The following is a 21,501-nucleotide window of genomic DNA, read 5'->3' as shown; positions in this document are numbered from 1 at the left end:
CCACTCCCACCATCATTAGGAGGTTCTAAGTACTGGCTTACTCTGATAGACCAGTATAGTAGATACTGTTGGACTTATGCAATAGCTGAGAAGTCCCAAGCATTTGAAAAGTATAAAGTTTTTTGCAACTGGGTAAAAACGCACTTTAACAAACCAATTAAGAACCTATTTTCTGACCGGGGCGGGGAATTTGTTTCTGAGGATTTTGAGAAATTCCTGGAAGCGCAGGGGACTACTCATGAGTTATCTTGCCCCCGAAGTCCCTGGCAAAATGGGCTTGTTGAAGTTGTGCAGCGTGACCTACAGGCAGGGGTTAAAACGTATCTGCATGATGCTAATCTGCCCAAAGACTTTTGGGCTGAAGCACTTAATGCATTTTGTTACGTTAGAAATCGCAGTTATCATACTGGTTTAGATGTCACCCCCTATGAGAAACTGTTTAAAAAACGCCCTAATCTGAAATACCTCCGCATTTGGGGTTCAGATGTAATTATGCATTATCCTGCTAAGCAAAAATTGGGTGAACGTAGTGTCCAGGGAAAATTAATGGGCTACCAGCAGGGGGCGTACAGAATTTACATACCAGCAACTGGCAAATTTCATATTACCAGAAGCATGATACAAACTGTAAATTGGAATGGAGTTGCTGTCTTCCAAGATACTGATGGTATAGATAATACTGAGGAAGAAGAGGAAGAAACAGCAGAAGAAGCAGCAGGAAATAGTGCTCCTGAATTAATGGGAAAAGACAAAAAGCCTGTTGAGTCTGATAAATTGTTTGATGATTTAAAGTCACAGGCACCCGAGGGGAGGTCAGATTCTCTTGAGTTTTCTGACCGTGAGCTTAGCCTACAGGCACCTCTTCAATCTGACAATGATTTACAACCTGAAACTAGTGGTTTACTTAGTCCCATTAAGTCTGAGAAGTCTGACTCTCCTTCCGAACTGAGACGTTCAGATAGAAAGAGGCAGAAGCCACAACGATTTGCAGATGAACATTTTAATACTGTGTATGCCAATAAGGCAGTTTTTGAGCCAAAAAGCTACAATGATGTTCAGAAATTACCTAAGCAACAAGCTGCAAATTGGTATAAAGCTATGAACTCTGAGATAGCTTCTTTAAAAGAGCATAACACTTGGTCTCTTGTACCACAAACCCCAGATATGAGACTTATTGATTCAAAATGGGTTTATAGAGTTAAAATGAATGACAAAAATGAAGTTGTAAGGTACAAAGCAAGATTAGTTGCTAGGGGTTTTCAACAAATTACAGGTGAAGATTATGATTTGTGTTATTCACCAAGTGTAAAATATGAAACAGTTAAGCTTTTGTTAAAAGATGCATCACAATGTGGAAAAGCCTACTACACAATGTTTCTCTGCTCTTAAGAGAGTGTTAATGTACCTTAAACACACCAAACATTATAGGTTGCAGTTTACAATATGTATTGACAAAGGTTTTGAAATTTTCTGCGATGCATCTCATGCAATGGAACAAAATAATTGCAGGGGTGTGTCTGGTATGGTGTTTTGTTATAACGGTTGTCCATTTGAATGGAAGTCCCAAACACAAACCATTATTTGTCTCTCCACAACAGAAAGTGAATTGTGTGCATGCGTTCAGGCCACTCGTGATGTAGAATGGTATCTGCAAGTGTTTGCAGACCTACAGATGCAAGTAACACTACCAGTAAAAGTTTACCTTGATTCCCAGAGTGGACTTGCTATCCTGTGCTCAGAGACCAATACGCAGCGCACTAGAGTCTTAAGGTTACGTTTAGAATTTGTAAAGCAACTAATTGCTGATGAAATGGTTGTATTTGAATATGTTCCTGGTGACAGTCAAATTGCGGACATTTTTACAAAAGCACTTCCAAAGGTTACACATGAAAAACATGTACAAAGTATGCTTTCTGTTTTTGTTCCACAATGATGAACCGCAGGGGAAATGTTGAATGGTTTCTTTAAATGTAAAGGTTCATCATTGTTCCACTCGATGTGTATATCTTAAAGGGGCCAGAGCAAGGGCCAGAGCAAGATAACGAGACCCAACTTTAAAGCTGTGAAACATAGCAGGTGCTGCTGAGTTGTATTTGATTAAGGTGTGTCAGCATTTGGGTTTAGTATATAAGGAGCAGCACCTAGCTCTCCCATTACCCTGGGGGTTGGGTTGGTGGTTGGGTCTGGTTTGGTTGTTAATGTATTTAGTGTAAATGGAGTTTTTGTTTTTCTTATTAAAACCTTGTTTAAGTTATTTTTGAGTCCTTTTCATTTTTAATGCATGATCTCCCCAGCAAGCTATCTGCAGCGCTACCATACTGCAAATAGCCAACATTATTATGTTCTTAAACTGTGCGCTTGGCCTAGCTGAGCACCTCCAGTTGAATGTTCCCAGCACACTTGTGTTGCAGGCAGAGCTACAGTGTCTGGTTCAAAGGTTAGCAGCCCAAATTGTTGCCCGAAAGGGGAATTTAAATCCTATTCTTTATTCTTCTTTATTATATACCAGGTCTTAGCACAAAATCCAGAGGGAGAGAGAGAGATGGAAGGGAAAAAAACTCATTTGGTATCTTTTGAAATCTCTCTGCACTCCAGGAAGTGTTTTTATGGCCCGCTGCACATTTCGCATATTATCATGGCTTTGCTAACACATGCAGACTTCTGCATTTTGTATCATCAAATATTTAATGGAAAAAACTAGCCAGCTGGTTATGGTTTCCCATTTGAACAGCCAAATGCGGGCAGAAGATTAGGTGGAGGGCAAACAGAGCAAAGCTAAGAATTCGGGGACCCTTCATTTGTCTTTCTGAAGCACGGATGTGTTTTTTCATTTATTGGTGCACTTGGCCCTGATTCAAAGAACTGGTTTTCATTATTTATTATCTTCTCGTTAAAAGAAAAAGAAAACAAGCAAAAGGTTTTGGAGGTCACTGGCACTTTGGATTCTGAACTTTGCTGTCCACCTGTTTGGGGTACATAAATCAAAGGGATATTCCCAATGTGGCAAAATCTAAAGATGATAAATCAGACATTAAGGGTGGTTGGAAATCTAAAGATGATAAATCAGACATTAAGGGTGGTTGGAAATCAAATGATTGGACTATGGCTGAAGTTGCCCCACAAAATGTTAAAATATTCATTCATCTACTCATACTGAATGGTGACTAACAGATTGAGGTTGAATCCTGACAAGACAGAAGTACTGTTCTTGGGGGACAGGGTGTGGGTGGGTGTGGGGAGACTCCTTGGTCCTGAATGGGGTAAAACCAGGTGTGCAGCCTGGAAGTCATTTTGGACTCACAGCTGTCCATGGAAGCCCAGGTCAATTCTGTGTCCATGGCAGCTGTTTACCAGCTCCATCTGGTACACAGGCTGAGACCCTACCACAGACTGTCTCACCAGAGTGGTGCATGCCCTGGTTATCTCCTGCTTGGACTACTGCAATGTGCTCTACGTGGGACTACCTTTGAAGGTGGCTCAGAAACTACAACTAATCCAGAATGCGGCAGCTAGACTGGTGGCTGGGAGCGGCCGCCGAGACCATATAACACCAGTCCTAAAGGATCTTCACTGGCTCCCAGTACATTTCCGAGCACAATTCAAAGTGTTGGTGCTGACATTTAAAGCCCTAAACGGCCTTGGCCCAGTATACCTAAATGGGCATCTCCACCCCCATTGTTCTGCCCAGACACTGAGGTCTAGCTCCGAGGGCCTTCTGGTTCCCTCCCTGCAAGTTAGCCCTGTTTAGGGAAGTTTTAAAGGATTGATGCTTTTATGTTTTTAGATATGTTGTAAGCTAGAGCTGCCATATGTCTGGAAAATCCTGGACATCACTGGGATTTGTCACCCGAAAATGGTGTCTGGGTGGAATTTTCAATTCCCATTGTAAATGTCCGGGGAAACCCAAACATATGGTAACCCCTGTTGAAAATGGGTGTTGTTTTGCTAATTTTGGTTGGTTGGTTGGTTTTGAGGGAAAGCAGCCAATGTGCCTTCATCTCGGTGGCCTTTTCCCAGAGAACCGCTGGTTGATTTATCTCCCTCCCTCCCTAACCTGGAAGCAGTGCTAAGCTGAGCCGTATTGAAAGCCAAGGAGGGTATATGTGAGAGGGAGCTTTGGTCTGGCTGGAAACTTTGTGAATTCTCCCTGTGCCCCTCAATTCCCAGCCAAGCGGATCCCCTGGATGTGAGGGATCCAGCCAAGGGGGTGCCCTGTGCATGCCAGCCTGTGAGTTTGTGTGTTGTTTGTGTGTGTACATGTGAGAGTGAAAGTGTAGGAGAGGGAGAGAGGGAAAGAGTAGGAGGGAGGGGGACCGAGGGACAAGAAGCCATCTCTCGGCGCCCGACTGTCATCCAAGCCCCCCAGGGCAAAATCAGTAGCAACCCACCCACCCCTTTACAACATTTGACGGGTGGATGTTAAGTGTTTAGTGAAAATTTTCAAGCAGCAGATGTGTATAAATTACCCTTCCCTGACCACCCCCCAAAATGTTTGCAGTATGTGGCCAGAGTGCATAATGTGCAATTGGATAGTTATGACAACACCACAGTTCTTTCTCTGTGTTCATGCATAGAATGGGACAAAGGAAATGTGGAACATTTGTGCAGGACCAAACAAGTTGCACTAAACCTCAGCATGTTCTGTGGCCACCACCTTTAATTCTTTTATCTGCCCATGGGGTCTTCGCTGATCATCAAAACAGGTGCATGGCAGACTCTAAAGGCAGCACAGTGGTCAGCTACTGATGTCTGTCCAAACACTCACTTTTGAATGATGGCCTGTTATGCTGAGCTTGTTGAATTGGATACACACAAAAAGAAAAGACTGCAAATATCTGGCTTTGATATAAAGCAGGAAGGGGAGGGGCGCAAGGGAAAGTAGCTGTGTAGTCCCTTTATTTCCTTGATTTGATGTGTCTTTCTAAAAATAGCAACAGGATGACATTGCAGGCAACACTTCTGAAAGGCAACATTTGCAAAGGCCCCTCCTTATATTTTACTGCTTTTACATGGAGTTGTTTAGTAGCAATGGGCTTCAAGATAAGAAAGTTATAATGCATGCCTTATCAGCAGCTCCCATGTTTTGTCTACCAAAACTAAAATTTTTGTATTGTGTCACCTTTATTGACTCAACACATCCTCTGTCTAGCAGTAAACACAATGAATAAGGAACACATGGTAGAAGATCACATGTAAGTCATTGGATCTGTTCAAGAAACCGCAAGGCAGAATTGGATTAAACGCTGTCTTTATAGATTTGAGTGTTGCTATCTTGCAGTCAATAATCTACCCACCCTGCTCAAGAAGCTAATGTTACTGCTACTACTGTTGATGCTGAATTATATCAGTAAATGAAGTGGAAAAACTCAGAAGGAACTGTGAAGAAGCAACTTCCAAGTGATTTCAAAATATTGGGAGACACGATTACTCTGTGGATTGTGTGCTTTTTAAAAAATCATGCACTGCATAGTTTAACTATGGAACTTGCTCCCACAAAAGGCAATGAGGGCCACCAACTTGGATAGCTTTGAAAGCTATTGATGGTGACTAGCCATGATGGCAGTGCTCTGTTTCCACAGTCAGAAGCAGTAAAGTTTCCAGATACCAGTCTCTGGAAACGACAGGAGGAGAGCATGTTCTGATGCTCAAGTCCTGCTTCTTGGTTTCCCACAGTTTGGCCACTGTGAGAACAGGAGACTGGTCACTGGCCTGATCCAGCATTCTGATGGAGGCATGTGGAGAAAGGATAGGAAAATCTGACTGGCCACTAATGAACCGTTGATCCAGCAAAGTTATTGTTGATTTTTTGAAAATTGTCACATTCTGTAAGCAAACACTTCCAAATATATTACTGGAAGGTTTTCCTGACTGACTGATTGTAGGAATCAAATAATGTTCTCAGCAGGAAGACGTGGCCATGCCCCATGGTTTATCAGTGCTGATTTGGCACCTGCCCTGTTGTGTTGCTGGTGGAACTAATTTATGCTTCATTTTTGCTATCGTTCTCCGTTGACTCCAAGTGCTAAGACCACTCCTTCCCACTGATTGGCAGCTTCCCAGATCTGCCTTCTTCGGCCAGCATGTCATAGGGGCATGAGCCAAGACACCTATCCTCCTTCCCACAAACCTCTTTTTGACTACACTGCTGCTGGCTCTGAACATTCCTAGTCTATGTCACTGGCACATGTGGTGGTGCTGATTAGATTTCTGTGTTCTTATTGTTCCTGCTTGGAGCAAACCATCATCTGCCCATATGACCGAGGTGTCAGCAACTGCCATGGGGTGTAGATGGCAAACAGCCTTGTGGATCTGGCCTTTTAAACAGTTTGCATCCTCTGCCAGCAAGCAGAAATGGCTTTGGTTGCCATGATGATTTATTTCTGACTTGTAGTGAGCAAAACTAGTTGTTATTATTGGGGTGCAAGCAGCATCTGATGAAACACAAGACATACCCAGAACTGTATCTTAGACCTTCCCAAACATGCTAATACCAAGAATAGTGCAGCTGTGAAATTCTGAGCCAGGACTTCATTTGGATGATAATATATATTACGTCCATCCATCTGGGCAGCACCAATGATTATGTTCATCATAAGTTGGCACTAGTGGTTCTGATGAGGACGATCCCTTTTAAGATACTGTATTCTGGCTTACGTTTTTAACATTCTTCTGTGATTTTTTATTATTGTACTTTCACTTCGGTTGCAAATTGTTTTAACAGGTTTTTTTTTTTGCAGTGCAAGGAATATATAAACTTAACAAACCTAATAAGTAGATCACTGTGATCATCTGGAGAAGCCCTCTTTATTGCCCCACCATCATTTCATGCTCATTTGGTTCATACATGAACCAGGGCTTATGGCATGGTGGCACCACTCATTTGGAAGACTGTTCCTATTGAAATCAAGTAGGTACCGACCCTCCTGGTAGTTCATCACCTGCAGAAAATTTATCTCTTTAGCCTAGCATTTTTAGAGAATTATTTTTTTATTCAATGCCAGTCATTCGTTGTGCACTTTATGTTTTCCTCCCTAACTTTATGATATTTTAACTATTTCATTGTACACCACCTCTCTAGATCTAGATATGAGTGGGAGGTCTATAAATATTCCTGTCAATAGAATTTAAATAAAAACTGTTCATATTTTTAAGGCTATTTTCTTCAAAAAGCAATAATTCTACTCTGAGACACCAGTTGTAAATAACCATCTGAAATGCATCCTGCCTACTCTTGATTAAGAACTTTTATTCTTTGTTGTTGCATAAAGGTGTCTTAAACTTTAATAAGAAACCGCAAGAGATTGACAGAGCCCCTGTTCAATCACACAAAGAAGATTAAACAAGATAGCAGTGACAGGTGGTACAGAAGTCGGTGGTGATAGTGTGAGCAACTATATTACAATAAAAGACATACCTTTCCATCAACAGCAAGGAAGAGGGGAATATGTACACTGGGGTACTAAAATTATTATGCAGCATTAATGCAACACGTTTACTGTTCACAGGGCTTTTTGCTAGCATTTGCAGAAAACTCCTCGGGTGGAAACATGTTATTGCTGTTTTATGGACAAGGGACTGAGGTCAAGGGCTGTTTCTCATTATACGTTCTATATCTGAGAGCGGAAAGCACATTGCAAAGTATACATCAGAAGCAGCTTGCTTGATGGGGCAAGGCCACTACCCTAGTTTCCTGGCAGGCAGGCAGCTGTACAGGTGAGGAGGAAAGGGAGGTCAGTGTGGTGCAAAGGAGTAGGAGCTACTAGTCATGATGGCTATAGGTTCTACCTTCACTGTTAGATGCATTGTGACTCAGATACCAGTTGTTGGGAATCACAGTTGGGCAGAGTGCTGTTGTGCTCCTGCCCAGTTTGCAGGCTTCCCACAGGAATCTGGCTGACCACTGTGTGAACAAGATGCTGGACTAGATGGGGCATTGGCCTGATCCAACAAGCTTGTCTTATGTTCTACATCCACTGTCAGAGGCAATATGCCTCTGAGTACCAGTGCTGGGAATCACAAGTGGGGAGAGTGCGAATACACGCAGGCCCTGCTTTTATGCTTCCAGGAGGCATCCTGTAATTGCAGGATGCTGGATCATGAGACATTGGTCTGATCCAGCAGGGTTCTTTTTAAAGCTATACTTCGTGAGTGGAAAGCCACACTGTACATGCATGTGCATTTTTGCCGCTTCACATATTAAGTGTGAATTTTGTAGGCAGGCATCTGGATCTCTGTACAAAATATGTCACAAGAAGTGGTCCTGAAAGCAGCATAACTTGCCCAGAGGAAGGGGAAATTCAGCTCAGCTTGTAGTTTATGAGAACCAAAATACAGCCACCCTTTAAAATTCATACTTCCCTGAATTTTGCAATGGCATTCTCCAGACAAAATATGTGTAAAAAAAGATTTGTAGACTAGCACAACACTTACATAAAGATGCATATATTAATGAAAGCAACATGCAAAAATGGATTGATTAGGTAGCAGCACTTTGCAAAAAATGAGTATATTGGGCAAAATTGCACACACAATGTGCTAAGTAGGGGAAAAATCACACTGATGAATTCTCATGAGGTCTTTTTTGTTGTTTAAAATGGGAGTCCCAAACTTGTGGAAATGTCAAGAACTGAACCTATGGTTGGTAATGAGAAACTCAGAAAGAAACTAAGAAGTTGACAGGTTTCACCACCCAACCACCCCTATTTGAGGACCCACTCCTGGAAACCCCCCAAAGGGCATCCTGACTCCCCTCCCCCCCAAAAAAAGTGGCCTTGTGTTGTTTGTCTCCTGCTAAATGAGTTATGCTGAGCAAGATTTTCATGTAGTTCTTGCCTCCAAAGTTGCTGCCTATTACATGTAAGCCCTGCAGGGTATTCTGTCGCTGTCAGTGGAAGCTGAATATGTACATTATGAAACACAGAAATGTGAACTTGGGGCATCTGCATGTCTTGGGGGGGGGGAATTGTTGTTTTAGTCCCAGTTTCATTATTTTATGTGATTTTCTCTACCATGAGCCCTTCTCTCCACACTGTTTCACTAGTGGAACTCTCATTTACATTTATAAAAAATAAACCATCAAAGAACAGTGGTCTTAGTTAAGCAGCATTATTCACTTACAATAGGTAATATTTCTGGTATTTATTTATTTTTTAAATATAATAACAACAATATGCTCTGCCAAATTGTGCCTTACGTGCTTCAGCTTTGAAGTGCAATCTTTTGCGGAACAGTTGGGAAATGTATTGTGATTTGTTAGAACCTCTTGTTCCTCAGATGTCATAAACTTGAGGTGCTGATTTTTATTTTTTTAAATCAAATGGTTTTAGGGTTAATTGAGCATTTTCTGCCTGGGACTTGATTCACCTAGCCTTTTTCTGTTTTGATTTCTTTCTTTCTCATTTCAACGCTATCTCTTGTTTTATTTTTTTTTAAGGAACAAAGGAATAGTATGCATTAATTAAGAGCATTGTTATTATTCTAATAACTCATTTTCATGGGAGATAAACTCTTTAAATGGTTATTAACCCAGAAGTATAGGCAGAGTTGATGGACTGCATCATTCACTATTCATTAGCGGTTGCATCTGTCGTGTTCTTTGCCCTTTCCCAATGGGGCCAACTTGTTCCTGGGATGCCAATAACGACAGCCTCATTTGTAGCAATGAGATATTAACAGACTGGGTAGGGTTGCTATAGATGACACAGTCTTGATGGTATCAGAACTACTGTGCCTTTGTTCATCAACCATAAATATTGTGCCTATAATGTTCCAGTTGCATTGATGTCGAGGCCCAGGTTAGACCCGAACTCCACCCTACATTAAAAGCACTGTTACTCTGCTTTGAACAATCATGGTTTATTCCAAAGATTACTTGAAATACGGGTGCTGAAAGTGTATTTATTTGCTTATGTCATCTGTAAGTAAGGTTCACCATTTTGTTTTGGTTTTTTTAAAAAAAATCAAGCGGTGTATAAATTTTACAAAATAAATGAATATATCCTGCCTTTCTTCCAAAGAGCTCAAGGTGGCATACATGGTTGCCCCCATCTCAGTTCATTCCCACAACAGCCCTGCAAAGTAGGTTAGGCTGGGGGGGGGGAATGACTGCCCCAATGAGTTTCATAAGTGTATGGGAATACAAACCCTAGTCTCCAAGTTCACTTTCAGGCACTCTAACTACTACACCACACTGCTCTTGTTAGGTGGTCCCTATTCCCCCACAAAGCCACCAGTTCCCAGAGTGGGTGTCTTATACACCACATTGCTTTTGTTTTGTTTTGTTTTTTAAAAATGAGAGTACAGTTTGTGAATGGATATACAGTTTGTGAATGTTTGTAAATAAATAAATAGCAACGCATTTATTTTAGCCTTAGATTAGCTGCAGGGCTCTTTCAGCTTGAGTTCAAGCTGGTCTGCAGAGGAACATTTCCCCTTGAATTCAGCTTGATTTCCCTGCAAAGGGAAACAGCTGCGAAGGACAAAGCTTCCTTTGCCTGCATAGCTTGAAGAAATCAACTTATGTAGGCAAAGGGACTTCTTTCCTACAGAGCCTGGCTGCCTTTGCCCATAAGGTTTGAAATCCAGCTGGTCTGCAAAGGGAAATGCTTCACCTGATTGATGTCATGTGACTGACAATTGGATGGCCCTGGCAACCTGTCAATGTGTCCCATGGGGAGAGGCAGGCATCAGGATCCTCCCTACCCCTACCCCTAATTCATGGTGCGTATGCAACTTAACATGGTATTTTTATGTCTTGTGTTTATGTGTCTATGGGCACACACTAACACATACATAATCATTTTGGTATTACTTTTTATATATGTATATAAAAAAATATATCTGGAAGATGCCAACTTATTCCAGAAAGATAAACTTTCTCCTGGGATGACAAGTAGGGGCTCCAGATTGTATCTGTCATATTGAGCCAGTGGTTTGATTTCTTTTGTTTAATACAGAAAGATCAAAATTTGGACATTTAAGGCTGGTGTCAGGAACACAGTGAATGCAAAGTGTATGGCTGTGGTTGTGTAGTGGAGGAGGAATCTCTGAGGAAAGGATTAACAATTCCACCTGTTGACTACATGCATATTACAAACCACCCAACTTTCATTCAGTCAATAGGTGCTTCACGTTTGCATCAATTTGGTAACTGGTTGGAATTTTCTTCGTGGACCAAAGGCTCCAGGAATGGCCATAGCTCAGTGGGAGAGCATCTACTTTGCATCCAGAAAGTCCCACATCACTTCCCAGCATCTTCAAGTAGAGAAACCCTAGCCTAGAACTTTGGAGAGCTGCTGCCATTCAGTGTAGATCAGGGTTTCCTAAACTTGGGTCTCCAGCTGTCTTTGGACTACAATTCCCATCATCCTTGATCACTGGTCCTGCTAGCTAGAGACGATGGGAGTTGTAGTCCAAAAACACCTGGAGACCCAAGTTTGGGAAACCCTGGTGTAGATGGACCAATGGTCTGACACAGTGTAATGCAGCTTCCAGTGACCCCATTGTACTCAAGCAGAGCCTAAAAGAACTATTTTCTTGCTACAGACCATCTTTCCATCCCAACCAGTTACCAAATCAACACAGACCTCTCAGCAGTTAGTCTTCCACATTATGGAAATCAGCAAGTTATGATGACAATGAGAGACAGACAAGTGTGTGAAATTATACAAAACAATGTCAAAAATGGCAGGTAACAAGGGGCACAGATGCCCGTTAATGCAAACAGTACAAGTGTCATGTGGCACACGTCCATCATTAATGCTCCCAGCCCTTGATATGTATAACTTCCCCATTCTAGACAATAGATGTCTGTTTGATGGATAGATGGATTGTCCACATGTCATACAAGATCACAATTTGTGTCTGAACTGACCCTCACTTGACTTCATTCTTGTGACTTGTTTGCCATATCACATCCCTCATTAAGTGTCCATTGACTGATCTTTAATTTCTGCCTTGCTTAATGACTAGGTAATGGGGGTTGCCTGTGTCATTTTCTTGTAAACTCAAATTCTTATATGGCCAGTGGTGATTGCACATTTCAGAAAGGTATCTGATAAACAGCTGGAGTGGTATGCATTTTTTTCTCCTTGCTTTGTGAAACTGGGAACTGCAATTCAAAGTGTGAAGCCTCTAAATTGAGCCCCATGGTGCCTGTGCTCAAGGTAAGTTCTGTATTAATTGAACTCAATTCACAGCTGATTATTGGGTTTTTTTCCTCCCCTCTAGGTACTCCATTAACAAAGATCCAGCTGAATGGTTGGAAATTGACCCTACGAATGGTACAATTCGCACCAGGGGTGTCCTTGATCGTGAATCGCCATTTGTTATCAACAATGTGTACACTGCACACTTACTGGCAATAGATAATGGTGAGTAATGGCAATTGATGAAAGAAGAAAGTGGTTGGTTGACATGCTTTTCATCCCATTCATTGTATGTCACAGTTTCCTGAAGAATCATTAAGAACAGCTCTGTTGAATCAGGCCAGTGGCCCATCTAGTCTAGCATCCTGTTCTCACAGTGGCCAACTAGATGTCCCATTGGGAAGCTTTCAAACTAGATGACTGCAGCAGCTCAACAAAAGCATCATTGGTGGTCATTGACTATGCTTGCTGGGGCTGATGGGAGTTGTAGTTCAGCAACATCTAGGAGGTCCAAGGCCCCCCACCCCTGCTGTGAACAATACTGAGCTAGATGGACTAGCGGTCTGATTTGGTATGAGATAGTTTCCCATGTTTCCATATCCATTCACAAACAAGCAGCCAATGCCTCTTGCCTTCATTCATCCATCTATTATTCATTTGCAAAGTGGCCGTCTTCTTTTTCCAGTGGATCCAGCAAAAGAAAAATCTCAGAAATGTTCTCAAAAAGATTGTCATTTGAGAGATTGCTTTTCAGCTTTGACTCTGTTAGAAAGGACCATCCCCATTGTGAGGATGTATTTCTTGAAGAAAATAAAGGTCTACAGACCAGTCCTCAGGAGGTTGGATATATTAGCATTAACAGATTTAATTTTGCCCCCCCCCCCCAAAAAAAGAAATGATTTCAAGCCCCTAGCACCACAGTTCCAATAACTAGCTCGACACACCAGAGACTATCCCATTTAACGTATAATAGCAATTACATTGAAAAGACAATTAAAAACCCCTTGTTAAAATGCAATATTTTAAACATATTTTGTGGATTAAGGTTCCTTCTGTCGCACATAATCTAAATTGGAAGGATTTTATGAAAACTCATTGCAAGTTACTTTTGTCGCACATTAAAGCCTGAGATGGGAGGGAGAGATGCTGCCTTTTCCTGAACAGCTGAAAGGCACAAAATAAATAAGGGCTTTGTGTGTAATGTTAGAAAAGCTAATATGCTTAACACTTCTCGGGGATGCAGCTGGTTTTTAGCTGCAGCGATGAATTGTGAAATGCTCTTTTTAAGAGGGTAATTTTACCATCTTTTTCATATTGCACGAGTCAGTACAAGGGAACATTTGCAAGGTTTTGACAAGAATATGGCTTTAAAATGCAAAACGGAGAGCAGGAAGAAGGTCCCCTTTGCCATGGTGATTTACTCGGATATTCATAAATGTACGTCTCTCGCAGAGCCATTTCTGTGGGAGACATTTTTTTAAAAAAAAAAATGCTATTGAAATTATTCCGCATTCCACATTTGTTGGTTTTGGATAATGCATCTTTTGTCGAGTGTTTGTGTTAGCTGTAATGTGATTAGAACCATAAGTTGCTGTTTGCAAAGCAATGTGTAGGAAGCTGGTATTAGGAGGAGATGAATGTTCATACACTTGGAGCAATGACTGCAGCAGGGAGGGGGAACCCTGTTCAGACCCAAGGCTGCATTCACTTCTGGATGACCTGCCAGCAGCCACATGCCACCTGTGGGTAGGGCACGGAGCAAAAGTGGATGGTGTTGGAAATGCCAGTGTTAACCTTTTAGAGTGGGCTAGTTTGGAAGGGACGCGGGTGGCGCTGTGGGTAAAACCTCAGTGCCTAGGACTTGCCAATCGCATGGTCGGCGGTTCGAATCCCCGCGGCCGGGTGAGCTCCCGTCTTCCGGTCCGTCTTCCTGCCCACCTAGCAGTTCAAAAGCACCCCTAAGTGCAAGTAGATAAATAGGTACCGCTTTATAGTGGGAAGGTAAATGGCGTTTCCGTGTGCTGCACTGGTGCTGGCTCGCTAGAGCAACTTCGTCATGCTGGCCACATGACCCGGAAGTGTCTCCGGACAGCGCTGGCCCCCGGCCTCTTAAGTGAGATGGGCGCACAACCCTAGAGTCGGACACGACTGGCCTGTATGGGCAGGGGTACCTTTACCTTTACCTTTACTAGTTTCTGCCCATGCTCTAGCCCACACACCTGTCTCTGTCCTCCTTGCTGACTAGCAAGAGGCATTATCAGAGTTCAAGGACTCAATCATAGCTGGGCAAAGACACTCAAGGAGTATGTAGAGCAGTGCTGGAGTCCTGGGTTGGGTTCTGGGAGCCGGACAGATGTGGTGAGCTGCATTTGGCCACAGGTCTAATGTTCCCCACCTCTCAACTACAGCAAAAAGGCAGCCTTCAAAGGAGATGTATCCCTCTAAACATAGCGCTCAACTTTAGTCCAGGAGTTCCAATGAATTCTCATGAGTAGGTGGGCATTCTCTGCCACTGCTTAAAAGCTCGTCAGGTAGGCTGGGGAACTTGCTGGAACAACTGCAGAGATTCTGTGCAGCCCTGAAACTCAGGTTACTAATCTGGGACTTGTGGACCTTGCCCCTGGACCAGCGTTATAGCTGCCCATCCTTCACCTTGTAAGGACTCCTGGGCTACATCTGACTCTTTCCTTGCCGCTGAGTGTATACTATTAATCTGCTTTAATAATGCCTCACTTTGATACATCTAAGTAAGTACATGTAGTGCCATGTGGGTTTTTTTCTTTTTTGGGGGGGGGAGCCAAACCAAAGTAGGTCTTTGGTCCCATCTAGCAGGCCTCCTGTTCTGTGTACAATTAGATCCACAATTCCACCCAGAGCCCTTTTGGCTTCTGAGAATTGCACATCAGTGCCTTCACTGTTCTCCTTCACAGAGAACTTGAAGGACCACACATTTCCACAGTTTTACTGACTGTGTGCAAGTCAGTAACTTAAACACTGTGATGAATGGATGATCCAATGTTCAGCTGCTTGAGCTCAAGCTGCAGCTAGTGCCATATTGACTATTAATAGCAGGGTAGCTTAACCTACAGTTCACGGAAACCAGCTGCAAGCTGATGCTTATGTTCAGGGTTCACTAAGTGACTAGCTCAAGATTTGTGATGGTGCGCTTTAGCATCAGCTTAGGTCAATTCCCTCCACTGGGTTTGGTTCCTTGAAGGAATATTGTTGATCTCTGTCATTCTGTGACCAAACTTAAGGCACAGATGCAATGAAATTATTCCTCTATAATTTTCCTAGCCAACCAACACTAATGCTTAATTTTCTCAAGATTATTATGTTCCCAATGAGCTACATAATGTAGGCTGGCGCTTGAATAATCCAAAGCAAGTATGAAATGATTCCTAGATCTTTCAGAGAAGGTTAAATTAACTGAAAGAGTATGGAAATACTTTGCTCTCTCTGGGAGAGCAGTGGCATCTATAAATGTCAGTGCTAACATACCGGTGTTGTTGTTGTTGTTGTTTTGTCCTTTTAATATTACTAGGAAGTTGGGATGGGAGGGAGATTAGATCCAGGTCACATTCAAACATGAACCTACCTAATTCAGACTTTCTAAAACAACATGCAAACTAAAACACAGCCACCCTTTGAAATCCTTGCTTCTCCAAATATTCAATGCAGTTCTCCAGCAAAGTATTGTGTGCAAAAATGCACATACTAGGGTAATGTGTGCATAGAAATGCATTGTGTTAGTCAACATGACATACAAACTTGTGTATTTAGCAGGAAGCTGCTGAATTTTCAAGAAGAGCTTTCTTTTTCTAAATCAATGTGGAAATTTCGAGAACTGAACTTAAGCTAGGAGCAGTGAGAAACTGAGAGAAACTGAAACTAACAGATAGACCCATCCCCTCTGGGGAGGACCCCTGACTTAATGGCAGAGCCTGTTTTCAGCATGCGGAATGCCCTGAGTTCAAATTCAGAAAAGAAAGAGTTTCAGATAGTGGGACTAAGAAAGCTCCCTGACTGTGAGTCCTGCTAGGCAGTGGTATAGTGGTAAAATTTGAAGGGCAAGAGGTCATAATGACAACCTCCACAGCCACTCTCCCAAAATCAGTCCCATAGGTGTCGCCTCAAGGAGAGTCTAAAATTGCAGTTAGTTGTGTTGTTTCATCATAATCGTCATCATCATTATTATTATCAGGCTGTATCCAGCTAAATAATTTCCCTAGTGCAAAAAGTTTTAGCTGCACAATGGAACTTTCCCACTCTAACCTCTGACCGTGTGGCATGTCAACCGTGCTGGTGGAACTATCTACTTGGATAGTGACGAGAGAGAGAGAGAGAGCATTATTATTTGTATTAACTAAAGATCTTCAGTCAGCTGAAATGCAACCTTACTAATCATGAAATGCAAAAAATCCTGGAAATAAATCAACTGGGAGGAACTGTCAGCTCACTCATAGAACATTTGGAATCAAGAGGTGAGCAGGGAGATGGCTAAGTTTGCTGGGGATACCAATCAGTTCTGGGTGATGAAAACAAAGACAGATTATGTGGTGCTCCAAAAAGATTGTTTCAAACTAAGTAAAGTAAAGGGGCAAACACAATGTTATGTAAGCAAGTGTACACTAAGTGTACACTAAGCTAGTTGTTGGGGAATGTGAGTGGAAGAGGGCTGTTATCTTCATATCCTGCTTGTGGACTTCCCAGAAGTATCTTGTTGGTCCTTGTGAGGCGGGCTCTTCTTATGTTGCCAGAACTGAGCTCCACTGAGTCTATTGGGACTTACTCCTGGGTAAGTGTGCACAGACTTGCTTCCTTAAACTCTTATTGGAAAAATCTTTGCTATTGAATAGTTGATGGAGCACAGTATTTAATTTCATAGATAATAAAATGTGACCTTTTCTGTGGATGGGATCTCCCTTTTATAACCCTCTCCTCAATGAATGTCCTAATTTGCTTTGTAGTCTCTTGCTTTCTGTAAAGGTCAAGCCACTATCTGTAGTGTATGTACTCTTATCTCCCCCTTTTTTTATTAAAGGCTTATGTGGACACAGAAGCTCTAATCTATTAAGGGAGAAATTAAATCCTGAAGGAACTTCAACGAAGCAGAGTTAGCACATTAAAGTGGATCAAACCATGTTTAATCTGGGAGTGGATTGAAAATGGAACAGCCAAAGGCAACACTCAGAAAGCATTAGACGTTTCTGGCTACTGAGAGAAAACAAATTTGAATACTTATTCACGTGTGCTTAGAAGTGATTTGCTTCCTTGTTGGTGGGAGCTGTAGCAGCAGAAAACATCAAAGGAAATCCATGGTTGCTATGGACAGCCTTAGATATACTTACATATATTGTGCTTTGGAGATTACTATATTAGCCCGAATATAAACCACACCTTTAAAATTCAAGGAGGGGAGAGAGAAAAAGGCAATACCCAAATATAAGCTGCTCCCTTAAAATTCTGCAGGCACTCACACCCATTCTGTTTTACCATATGTCTGTTTCAGCAGCGATATCGTAAAAGCCAATTTTTGTAAGGTCGTGAATTTAAGCTGCACTTTCACTTTTCATGGTCGGAATTTGTAGAAAAAGTGTGGCTTATATTCAGGCCAATATGGTTTAGACAGGTAGAGAAATACAAAGATGGGGAGGTGTTTGAACAAAAAAAGAGCCTAGTTGGATGGGGCCATTGGCCCATCTAGTCCAGCATCCTGTTTCCACAGTGTCCAACCAGATGCCTGTGCGAAACTTGCAAGCAGGATCTGAGCACAAGAGCACTTTCCTCTCCTATGGCTTCTGGCAACTGGTATTCAGAGGCATACGGCTGCCAACAGAGGAAGTAGAACCTAAGCTGGATCTATACAGATTTTTAAAAATGCTATAGAAAAAAGCAATAAAAGCTCTTAATGAAAAATTCTATTCATGACATATCACTTCTCTAGAGCGCCATCTGGTATCACATGTTTATAACACACTTATAATGATATAATCGACAAGTGTAGCTGAGTCCCTAGTCATCGTGGCTCATAGCCACTGATAGCCTTATCCCTCATGAATTTGTCTAATCTTCTGTTAAAGTCATCCAAGTTAGTGGCCATCACCAAGGTGAAGGCAGTGGTGGTCTTTCTTTTTTCAGTCCCCAAGAAGATTTTATGATTTCCCCCTCCCTCCAAAATTGCCATACTTCTCTCCCCCCCCCCCCCCCCCAATTTTGGTGGCATGTTTGGAACTAGCAAATCAAAAACCTCCACTGATCTGCCCTGGTGTGCCCCAGACATGCCTCATTTTGTCCTCTCCATCATCAGTGCACTGAAAGTGGAGCAGGGACACCACAGATGCAAGGGGGACAAACTACTCCATCTATGAAGGACAAGATCCTATTGACCCAGGCATGTCCTCCTGGGAACCATAAGATTGCAGCCTGAGCACAACTGCAGGTGATAGATGATAGATGATAGATGATAGATGATAGATGATAGATGATAGATGATAGATGATAGATAGATAGATAGATGATAGATAGATAGATAGATAGATAGATAGATAGATAGATAGATAGATGATAGATAGATAGATGATTGATAGATGATAGATAGATAGATGATAGATGATAGATAGATAGATAGATAGATAGATAGATAGATAGATAAGCAAAATATCAGAGGAATATAGGAGTCTGCCTTATATTGAGTTAAGTCATTGATTCATCTAGTGTTGTCTGCACACTGACTGGGAACAACCCTCCACAATTTCAGGTAGGGGTTAGTTTTCCAGCCCTACCTGGGGGTTCTAAGGACCTTATGCATGCAGAGCAGATGTTCTACCACTGAGCTATGGCCCTTGTTACTTTTTTGTATTTCTTTTTTTAAGATACTGCTTTGAACTTAAATAAGATTTCAGATTTCACACTGCTGGAGCATTTTATCAGTTAAAGGCTTTTAATTTACTTAAAATGTGTTTGAAGTTACCAGGCAGCAGATTTATATTTATTTCTTTTTTGCAAGTTATTTGTCACACTGCAGGTATTCTCTCCCCATCCACCCCCACTTTCTGTCACACAGGATGGAATGCCTCTTCCAAGATGATGCTTGCTGTGACACACGCATGCATCATCCGCAAACAAAGATGCTATGCATCTTACTCCAGAAGTATGCTTACCCATTTGCAAATATATGCAAATGCCACTGATAAGACGAATTGACTAGAACTCATATGATAAATCAACTGAAGGCTTGTTTAAAGAAGAGAAAAGTTGCTCAAATTTCCCAATTTACCAACGTGGGCTGGGAGAATAGGAACATGGGAATCTGCCTTGTATCGAGTGTTGGACGACTGGTCTATCCAGCTCTGTTATCATCCACAGCAGCATCTCTCCAGGGGCTCAGACTCAAGGGACTCTCCCAGTCCTACCTGGGGATGCCTGAGACCAGGGACCTTCTGCATGCAAAGCACATGCTGTACCACTGAGCTACAACCCTTCTCTTTTAGGATTACATATGTGCAGAGTGTGGCTGCAAACTAAAGCGGGTTTGCATTTAAGTGCCTATGGTAGCCATAGGCGACTAGGAATTCTGTGCAGGTGGGTGTGAAGAAAACATGCATTAGAAAAGTACAGAGGGCTACTCTTGGAAGGGCATTGCTTTCTGTCTCTGCCCTGCCAGCAGGCTAATAACATTTGTGGGCTTGTCTAAATCTCCATTTGCAGAGAATACACAGGCACACACTTTCCCATTGACCACAGCATTGGGGGCTATTTGGTTTATGACAGGGTTAGAGAGCCTCAGGCTTGGAGGCCAAATGTGGCCATCCAGGACTCCACATCTGGCTCTCAGAACTCTTCCTAGGCCACACCTCTCACCTTACAACCTTCCCACATGCATTTGCCTGGCTGGAAATGTTCCCTTGAACTCTGATACTGCCCCTTGCTTGTCGGGATGGAGGGGCATAGAGGGTTGTGTGAGTGTGTGTAGAAACCGGCCTATTGTACAATTTTTCTCTGTCCGCTTCTGCCTCTGACCCACCCACTAGTGACAGTGGCCCCCAGAAAGTTGCTCAGAAGAGAATGTGGCCCTCGGGCTGAAAAAGGTTCCTTACCTTGGTGTATGCCATGGACTTGCATGGGGGGGGGGTATTTAAACTGACATGGAAGCCCACTCTCTCATGCCTACAAAAAAGAACGTGAATTGGCTTCTTCACCTTATCTTCTTGATGGTCAGCGATCAGCTAAGAAGATAATGCTTCCTATCTGTCTATCTATCTATCTATCTATCTATCTAATCATCTATGCTGCAGATAAACAAATAGAGGTGAGCTTAATTACCCTCCTGGAGCTCTGTGAATCTTCATTTCCAGTCTCCATGTTTGATGCAGAGAAAATGACAGGTGATATGAGGAAGATGCAAGCAAAATAACTAAAAAGTGCTGCCTAGTAATTCAGTTACGAGTTGTCTTTCCATCTGCCGTAACCTGTTTATATACATCATGATGCCTGAAATTAAATTACTGCAGATTGATTCCACCTAAAACACACTATTTGGAAAGAAATCAGGCAATTAGTGGCCATGGCAACCCAATTAAGCTGCATTTACACCCTTTATTTTAATTGCTCTATTAATTGAAGAGGGAAAATAAATGAAATGCTCAGCCTTTACTTGTCATTTTAAGTTTTAGCAAAATATGAATTGCAGAGAAAATATCATTGAAATTAGTCACTATGAACTGCAGGTTTGGGGAAAGAGAAAAATTAATTTGCGGCAAACTGGTTTTAAGATGGATGGCGCACGTTAGTAGCTATTTGATAAGAGCTTTGCTTTTTGAAGTATAATTACTCAAATGTAGAAACTGAACACACTGTTAAAATATATGAGTGATTGTAGTTTTAAAGGGCAGTTTGTTTTTTTTATGAATTGTTGAGTGAAATATATGTTAGGGAGGATGGAGTGGGCTGGGGAGACCCTGAGATTCAGCTCTGCATTATGGATCTGCTTCTTTCCGAAAGTGAGAGGAATGCATTTAAATTGGAGCATTTTGTATCAGCTGAAGATGCACAGAAATGATTGATTTTAAGTCAAGTGCAGAGATATTAACAGGATCACATGAAGTGAAATCAACTAGTAAGGCGGACAAGTCAAGAAGATTGGAAGACCGAGGACTGATTAACACTTGCGTGCCTGTTAAAAGTTGGCTCATTGTCTTGTGGTGACGTTCATGCCTGTGGTTTTAAGATCTCCCAGAGAAGCAATCCCACCAATTTCTTCCCTCTCCTCTTCCCTCTTCATTTTACTTAAAAAATATAGGCAACAGGGGGGAAAGAACACTGCATAACAATACAATAAGACCTCTAATTAAAT

General features: G+C 42.1%; 1 protein-coding gene across 1 annotated transcript in view; it reads left to right on the top strand.

Moving 5' to 3' along the window:
• The window catches only part of CDH13 (cadherin 13), a 592,471-nt gene that overhangs the window by 541,908 nt on the left and 29,062 nt on the right, over positions 1 to 21,501 (top strand). The window contains exon 11 of the mRNA XM_028740139.2: positions 12,229 to 12,371. Within this exon, the coding sequence (XP_028595972.2) occupies positions 12,229 to 12,371 (143 nt within the window). The remainder of the gene's footprint in view (positions 1 to 12,228; positions 12,372 to 21,501) is intronic.

The sequence above is a fragment of the Podarcis muralis genome, chromosome 7 (assembly GCF_964188315.1).
Source record: "Podarcis muralis chromosome 7, rPodMur119.hap1.1, whole genome shotgun sequence".
In the NCBI taxonomy this organism is placed as follows: domain Eukaryota; kingdom Metazoa; phylum Chordata; class Lepidosauria; order Squamata; family Lacertidae; genus Podarcis; species Podarcis muralis.
Note: the sequence above shows the minus strand (reverse complement) of the source record. Positions and strands in the feature narration are given on the sequence as shown.